Source organism: Anoplophora glabripennis, unplaced genomic scaffold (genome assembly GCF_000390285.2).
Source record: "Anoplophora glabripennis isolate ALB-LARVAE unplaced genomic scaffold, Agla_2.0 scaffold113, whole genome shotgun sequence".
In the NCBI taxonomy this organism is placed as follows: domain Eukaryota; kingdom Metazoa; phylum Arthropoda; class Insecta; order Coleoptera; family Cerambycidae; genus Anoplophora; species Anoplophora glabripennis.
The window spans coordinates 728,166-737,158 of record NW_019416240.1 but is presented as its reverse complement, the minus strand read 5'-3'; the positions used below and the strand labels follow the sequence as shown (position 1 = coordinate 737,158).

Here is an 8,993-nt window from a genome sequence, read left to right as displayed (position 1 = left end):
ATAACAATTTTATAGATACTGAAAGTTCAACCTGTCCTCTAAAATTAAAATTTGAATTGCTTAATTTATAAGATTTTTTTATGACAGAATTTGGTTTATTGATTTTCTATATTAAATTTTCTAAGATTTTCTAAATTTATTCACAAGAGGTTAAGTCGTCGACGTCCAGGGGACATTTCGGTCATCGCCGTCAAATATGACAAATTACTTAGTTATTATTACTATTTATCAGTTTATTATGTGTTATAGCAGTTTAAGCTTAATTGCTTCCGTTTATGGCACACATCTTTAAATATTTTAAGTGTTGACCGGGATGCCACCTATACGCTGATGGCCTAAGCTATCTGAAACTGGGTAGGTGGGATAGGTAGGTAGTTAGGATAACGGATAACTCTGATGTAGTTCATCAGTAGTTCATTATGATTTATGGAGACTAGACAAGGAGCACGAACTCGTACGGGAAAATTAACAATTTTGTCAGTGTAATACCAGAAATTCCTTATAGTTCTTACTGCTAGGCTTTTTTACGGACCGTGGAGGAAGGAGTTGCGTAAGCCAATCACGTGCCTGTGCGAGAGAGAACGATAGTACCCAAACTAACTCTTTCTCCCTCTGCCACTCGTCTACACTGTCGCCGTAAGCGTGCTCCTTCATGTAATACATGGGGGTTTTCGTTTTAGCGAAAATAGTACCTATTAGCAAATAATATCAGTTCAGAGAACTCTAAGTTATTATTAGCTGCTGATAGCTACAATTTTTGCCAAATTGAAAGGCCCTCATAGAATGCTCTAATCGCTAATTAATTAATTCATTTGAATATTTCCCGCATTGGATGCATAATATTTGCTACGTAGCCTGAGGTGCTTTCGTTTTGAACAAAAATAGTAGCTGTTAGCGGATAATGTAGCAACTCAAGAGTATAAATTCCTGTGTTCAATGTGATAAAAATATTGCAGTGTTTGTCAAGGTTGCTCCACCTTTTACACTGATGCACCTACATAATTTTTGGTGTTTTAGAAACTAGAAAATATTTGTGATTACGTTGTTGTAGTCGTCATTACAAATCGAAGTTCTTACTCAAAATAAAAAAATACCAACGACAAAATTTTGTTATGCATGAAGTACCTATTATCATTTTTGTTTTTTTAAACCTAAAATAACATCTCACCAATTGGGATACCATGAATAATGAATATCACTTTCCGGGGAGACTAAGACATCCATGATCACCTCAACATTGACAAATCAAATATGGTTTACATCTAGTTTTTGAATTTTGAATATGTATACTATTCTGCTATTCGAGTACTTTCAGCAAGTATCCGAAAAAAAGTAGTAGTGAATACTTTTAAGAATCGAATACTTCTCGATTTTTCATTCGAATTCTCCCATCTCCATCTCTACTCTCTACCATAGAAAATTGAATATATAACATATTAATTTTTCTATGCTCTACTTTTCTAAGGTTAGGTTTTTTTTATAATATGGTCAAGTTTTTGTTTTTAAAATTATCCATGAAAAAGGCATGTTCGAGTAAAATGTAATTGCTGTTCCGAAGTCAACAAACTGTTTTTAATAATTATACAAAAATAAGCCGATTAATTTGTCTTGGTTCAGTTTTGCTTACTTAAGAGTTACAGGTGTATTCAAAAGAAGAGAAATAAAATGAAAGCCTTTTTTGAAAGCCTGTAAATTTTTAAAGAAACGAGATTGTACCAAGCTATTTACACCCTGCATCTCAAAAACAAAAAATAATGGGCCTATGGTTCATCAGAAAATCTTATTTTTTTATACAGGGTGTTAATTAAGTATGTACAATAAATTCAACAGACGATTTGAGTGATTTTAAGACAAAAAGTTGATATGGTCCGTGGATGTTTTGTTTTCAAGATACAGGGTGTTTGTAACTTTTCTAAAGAAAATTGCTATTTCGTAAATATCTTACACACCCTTTACCCAATTTTGTTGTAATTTTGTAGCGTTATTTGTAGTGTTAAGGGGCTAATTTAACCCTAACTTGATTAGATTCGTTAAGTCCCGTGGTGTCTCAAGCGGTACCTTTAACATCTTGAAAACGATGAAGCATCTGCGGACCAATGTTTATTTTAACTTTTTGTCCTAAAATCGCTCAAATAATCACCTGTACATACTTAATTAACACCCTGTATATTCTCACCATCTAAATGCTTTGCTTTCATTTTCTTTAATTTCTGGTTTTCCCCGACTTAATTTTTTTAACAATTTTTCATAAGTTTTTGAAATATCATTTTCCTTTATTTCTTTTAACTTTATAACATTACCAATACTGTAATTTATTTTATAGAACATTATCTCCAAATTCAATTAGTTACACAAAAACTTGTAAGTAATCAGACATCACTCCTGTTTTTTATCCCCTAAAACAGGCCGTCACTGTTGCACACCCTGTACAGGGATTGATAATTTTCAATTTAATGATTTTGAGGAAATGAGCAAAAGACATTTATATTTTACAGAGAAATCCAAAGAAATAAAAGACTGGTTAGTATAATTAATTTAAATTTATTTATTCATACGAAAATGCTCTTCATGATCACCTCCAACCACTTAAAAATCAACTTAAAAATAATTACATCATACGATTAAAATAAGAGTAAAATAAAATGTCCCAAAAGAAAAAAACATACATTTAATAACGGGTAAGAGGGGAGAACACCAACGAAAAAAATATCACATACATATTGAGTGATTTGATTAATTCAATCCTTAAAATATGTTATTCTTTAAAAAGATGATCAATATATGTATTTTACAGCCGATAACGGTATAAAATTTTATTAAACGATAAATTTAAGTCTACTTTGTTAACATGTACAACCTAAAAATCACACTGCGCTAGTCTAAAAGCATAAATGAACAGCGATACACAACAGAGTAACTTAAACGGACAGGCCCGAACCAAAACAAGCAATTCGCTAAAAAATATCAATAATTCCCTTTTTTTGCCTCAATAAAAATATTTCGTAAACTGATTTGCAATCTTTAAATGTACTAGTATTGTTTTGTAACATGTTTCAAGCACATATATTGATTAGGAAAATTTCAAAAGTATGTGAATCTGTATTCTAAATATTCATGTAAAAAAAAATCTTTGTCGATAAGCTATATCATTTTTCTGCTGAAGATATATTTAAATTTTATTATTTCAAAAAAGCATGTATCAAAACCTTAACAATCATCAATACCAACAGGAAATTTTGTATCAATAAAACATCAAGCCAATAAAACATTACTTACTTTGGATTCGGGTCTAGTTACTTAAACGATTAGTTTAAAACTCCCTATAAAAGTTTAGGTACTTCTTCAATATCGGAGGCAGCGGTAATTCTTGTATCTTGCTCTTCACATGCTCCGTATAAGGGCTCTCGTACATTCGCATCTCGTTATCTGTTTTCATCTCTTCCTCGCCCTCATTATCATTGCTGCTGTCCCCTGCGACCCTTTGTACACTTAACCCAGTCCTCCTGCACTTCAGAAAACTATGGGCGGCATTCTCAGTCTTCGAACTCCTCTTCGGCCTCTTCTCCACTTGCTCATCCTCCTCGCTACTCGAAAAGTCATCAGAAGTGGGATATTTCCACTTCGGCTTGTCTACCTTTGTGTCGTGATCTTCATCATCGGACGGATCGTGGTTTTCTACAATTTCATCACCCAATCCACTATCAAATTTCTCGCGTCTCTTCTTGTTTGTATTACTGGAGCACTCGCTTGAAATTGCCCTTTGATGCTCGCCCTCATGCTGGCCGGAATCAGTACTCTCGTTTTCCTCGTTTAATACATCTTTTCCGTCACGTTCCCTGCTCAAAAAGTTCAGCACATCAACAAAAACATGAATCTCGTTTACGGAATCTAAATCTTGATCTTCCATACTGCTACTACCGTTCTGACCGTTCTTACCACTATGAGATACCTGCAATGAAAATAAATCTAACACACAATTTGGATAATTTTAAAGTACCCACATTTTCGTTTTGACTAGTATTAGCTTGACTTGTGCCTGGATTATGCTCAATCACAGCACGAGTTTCAACTTGTGTTTTATTACTAGTGACTTTCTTATCACTCTCCTCAGCTGGCTCTACCGCTTCGATTTCCATCTTATTGTCTTCATTGTTATGTTCATTTTCATTGTTCTCATTTCTGGTATTCTCGGGAGAAGTCCCTAAAACCATGCGAAACGAGTCAAATCGGTCTCCTAGGATAAAAAAAACTATTTGGACGAAAATATTTTAAAGCTAAAGCAAGAATCGTACCTAAGAAACGATTTCTTCTCTGACGAAATGGTTCCACAAAAAAATTCACCAGACTGTCTTCTCTCAAAGAAGCTTGGTTCTGGTCTCTATTTATCGGGGGGACTGAGTCTCTGTTCCTTCCCTATAAATGACGACATGAGTTTGCCTTTGAAAAATGTGGATAAAAAATAAACTTACTCCGCTAATTCGAATATAACGATCATCGTCGGAGCTATCATCAGATTCAAACAGTGGGACCACCATTCTCCTCAAGGGATTCCTCTTCTTCGGAATTTTACGTACAGGGAGCCTCCTTTTTACTGGAGGCAATTCAATTTCCACATTTTTACGCAAAATATTCCTAATGACAGCACGACAAAGACATTGCAATGATAAGGGCTCCACTTCAACTAAAAATATTCATCGAAATACAAATAGAAGCCAACAAAATAAAAAAAAATACTTACTCATTTGCACCCAAGTGGGAGGGCCCTCAGGGGGTTCAATAAGCGAAGCAAATGATACAGGTAGCAGAGAACATACCTCCCAATTTGTCTCGGAGGTGCGGCGTATCTGTAGCAACTTTTCATTGAGCGGCATGACTAGAATACCCCCAACTTTTAGTAAATTTTTCATGTAGGACTCGTACTGTCTTGGACAGGCAGCCCCACAGTAGACTCTGTCGTATTGAGCATGGTAGTCGCTTGTAAGGCACAGGCAATTTCCTTGAACAAATATCTAAGTAGTTACAAGAACATATAAGTTAGAATAATATATCGAAATTAACAGAAGTTACAACAGTCGTAGCTAAACGTTTGAAACAACCACTTATTTGGTAATGTGTACATATAAATCATTTAAATGTTGTGCTGAAAAGAAGAGTCACAAAATGGTGCAAGAATTTATTTTTGGACAATTTTCCGAGTACAATGTTTTAAAACTTAAGAAACCGACATTTTTTCAGAATTGCTCTTTGGTGCTCACCATTTTTCTATATTTTTAAAACGTAGTTATTACCTACATATTACTCTTTATATTTAAGACAATTTATGCAAAGGACACTTCAGTTATTATTTATTACTAACTGTGTCAAGAAAAGACTAGTAACAGTTATAACGACTGAAATGGCATTCATAGAGCACTGAGAAGATTCAGAGAAAGTTAGCAAAAATTCTTTGAAAAGAGCGTTTACACACAATGGTCTTTTGAAGAGTGAGGATTTGCAAATATTCTCAAGCATGCACTGAAAATGTTCCTTTCCAACATTAACTCACAAACATTAAAAGAGGCGAATGTCAATGTACCTAAACAATTTGAAACAAATAGTTTTTTGGCGAGAAAACCATGAATTATTACCTGGGGTATAACAATTTTGTAACAAAATTAACCCGGTTTGGCCGAGTTTGCCAAACCAGCAAACCATATTTCTGAAATAGGTTTAGACTGAGACCTCTTTCTATGTCTAGTTATTTTGTCTCGCTTGTTAGTTTTGCTGCATATATATTAAAAATTATTTAAATAAGTGTGGTTGTACTTTTGAAAATATCTACATATTTAATTTAAAAAGGAACTTAAAGAGGAACGTGAAGTATGAGGACAGACACTTAAACCCAAACAAAATTTTTGCAAAATCTGTCAAGTGACTAATTCTAACTCCTAATAGCTGTTTTACATTGACAATTTATTGATGAATTAATTCATGAAGTCGCTTCATTAAGAAATTGGACAAGTGTAATGCACCAAATCTGTTGTCAAATAACTTGATAAATTTATTCATCAAGTTCTTGACGAATTAGAGCATGTTCTAATTTTCCTCAATTTCTTCGTGAAGTTCGGAAGTACCAACCCAACAGATTTCCAGCCTCAGATCAGTAATGAGGTTATGTTATTGGAATATGTAAATAATTGTGTGGCGTCGTGCTAGTTTTGCATTGTTTTTACTGATTTGTTACTTACAAAAACTAATTATATAATATGTGTCAGAACGGTACTGCTGTTGTACCACTAAAATTATGAGTGGAAAGGTGACATTTTTGAAATTTATTTGCTTCTTTGATTCATTGATAGAACTGATTCATACTTCAAAAAACTTGACAAAGTCTGTAGCAGTGTAAAACCACACTGTTTACCAATAAATTCGTGAATTAATTCATGAAGAACTTTGTCAATTTATTCATCAATAAATTGTCAATGTAAAACAGCTATAACACAAATAAACTCAAGCTAACATTGTTAGCCATGGTTTGGGTCAACCATAAATGCTAAAAGTATTTCTATAGTTTGGTTGTATTAACATAACCTGCAGATAATTACCTGAAATATTATGGAAATAAACTTAGTAAACTCCAATTGATTGTAAAAAATGCTGTCCATAAATAACAGGTAGTATAAAATTGTTAATTAAACAAATTGCCAATTTTTACTATTCTATCTGATATTACTTTCATTTGAAACAATAAACAAAAAAATTAAATAAGTAAGTATACTAAAGATAAACAATTATCTATTATGATACAACCAGTGTTGCCAACTTCAAAATATGCTTGCCCACAGAAAGATCCTAACCGACCCACCAGAAAGTCGCAAGATCAAAGAACCGTTTAACCTACCACGTACATCCAAAATTAAAACAATAAAAGTTGTGTTTATTACTTATTAGCATTAGATTGGTTGGTACTGCAGATTTTATATACAGATAAAGTCAGAGCATAATTTATAACCTTGAAATTTAAAGTGGGAAATGTGAAATACAACGCGGGAATTATGAAACGAATGAAATGTGTACATTTCATATATTCTATATTCATTAAAAAGTCTCAGAGATAAAACCCAAAGATTTTTTAGTGTTTATGTATGATAAAAATAGCAAATTTTTGTATAAAAATTTAATTTTAATTTTGGAATTATATGAATGGAATAACATATTATGTTGCATAATATAATATACACGTTTATACGTAATTATAAATATAATAACACACCGTAAATATCTAAATATTAATATAAACTACATTTTTGTAACTAACAAACCTAAATATATTTCTTTTAAATATTGCAGAAAAATAAAAAAATTTACATTACAAAATTAGGAATATCAAAATTTTCTTGTAACATGCACTAGTTTTTATTTTACAGATGACTTCAGTAGGTAAAGTATAATCATGCTGTTTTTTAAGCCTGCTTTTATCGTTAATATAGCTTGAAGCATCGGTAATAGCATTTTATTTCCGACTTTATTTTTTATAAAATTACACCAAGAAGCATGGTCCATTGGGCATTTTTTCGCGTGATTAGTAACAAATAGATTTAATATTACCAAATAAGTTTCAAATACATGCCAATAATATAATATGCACAAAACCACCATAAAAACCACCAAAGTATAAAAAAAATATCTAAAAAACCCACCAGCAACTAAATGGAAAAAAAGTACACTAGACGAGTCTTTCAAATCACCAGTTCTAGTGGGGAAACCACTAAGTTGGCAACACTGGATACAACAAAGGAAGTACTTTAATACTCAAGAACTTTCACTAATTCAAAAAATGGAAAAATGCATTTATTTCTAAGAATTTTTTAAACTAATTGTTTTCAACAGTTTCCTTTTATTTTATTATGAATAGGAATTGAAGCTGCGAGGCATTTACTTCTTATTGTAGTCCTATTAACATCAAATGAAGTTGTTCAGCCTTATCATAATTACTGATGGAACAAAAACAAGAACTATTCAACTGTGATAAAATTCAATATGGCGTCCAATTGATAAAAGATTAAACACATAAAACAAGCACCGTTCAATTATAAATTTACCTTGGTTGTTCAAATCAGACAAACATCAACTCGTGAATTTTTTTTTGAACAAATCGGATTATCTTAAATTGCGTTTTGGTTTCTTTCGTTAGCAAAAAATATATATATTCCGATTTATAAGCCATAGAATCTCTGTGAAAAAATTAAGTGTCAAGACTTACCTTGTATAAATTTTGGTTCACAAAAATCAAACTCATCGATAGCCCCCGAGTGCTTCCTGAAATCATCCAGCTTTTTATTGGCATACTGAACTACATCACTATGATATTCGATCCCATGATTAACACCATAGGTCCCTAAAATAAGTCCCACCATGGTACTTAAGTAACCGGTGCCAGAGCCAAGATTCAAGAAAGACAACCCGGGTTGTAAACACAATCCTTCCATCACTTCGCTGTAGATACATGGTGCGGAGACATGCAGATTGCCATTCTTCCAGGCCAGGTCTCTGTAAGCATTGTTCCTGGCTTCTGGCAAGAAATATTCGGCCCTGTCAACAGCCCTGAAAACCCTCTCAATTCCAGACGTTTTTATGTACTCTGCCTCTAGTAAATTATCTATAAGATGATCATTATTCTTCCCCGTACTCACTACGCCACCCATACTGGTCGATTTAAGGTAAACACCTGCTTGAAGAGAAATTATAAATAAACTGCGACATTTTTATTTTACGTCAACACAATGAAGATTACCTATACGCACTGGATTATAATTCCCTGCAAACAAACTTAAAGGTTCCTAAAGAGTGGCATTTCCTCGACGGCAATGCCCTTCATTCCACAATCTCCTTGAAATAATCACTCAGTTAAAAGCAAAACAATTCACTTGTCAAAGAGTTGATTCTGTTCTGAATTTTGTACTAAACCACTTTGATAAGGGGGTGAGGTGCGGAGAGCAGACAGCTGTTTTCTT

The 8,993-nt window shown here is 33.0% G+C and overlaps 1 protein-coding gene across 3 annotated transcripts; it reads right to left on the bottom strand.

The window, feature by feature from the left end:
- Positions 1 to 2,525: 2,525 nt before the first annotated feature.
- Positions 2,526 to 8,993, bottom strand: LOC108905971 (protein-L-isoaspartate O-methyltransferase domain-containing protein 1). 3 transcript variants are annotated; one of them, XM_018709078.2, is made up of 7 exons: positions 8,774 to 8,993; positions 8,243 to 8,707; positions 4,739 to 4,996; positions 4,470 to 4,681; positions 4,293 to 4,413; positions 4,002 to 4,234; positions 2,526 to 3,949 (listed from the first exon to the last, which is right to left on the bottom strand). In XM_018709078.2, the coding sequence occupies exons 2-7, from the start codon at positions 8,682 to 8,684 to the stop codon at positions 3,311 to 3,313; spliced, it is 1,905 nt and encodes a 634-aa protein (XP_018564594.1). In that variant the 5' UTR covers positions 8,685 to 8,707; positions 8,774 to 8,993; the 3' UTR covers positions 2,526 to 3,310. The 3 variants fall into 3 exon arrangements, with proteins under 3 accessions (XP_018564594.1, XP_018564596.1, XP_018564595.1); XM_018709080.2 differs by having other exon boundaries at positions 4,002 to 4,201; XM_018709079.2 differs by having other exon boundaries at positions 8,784 to 8,993.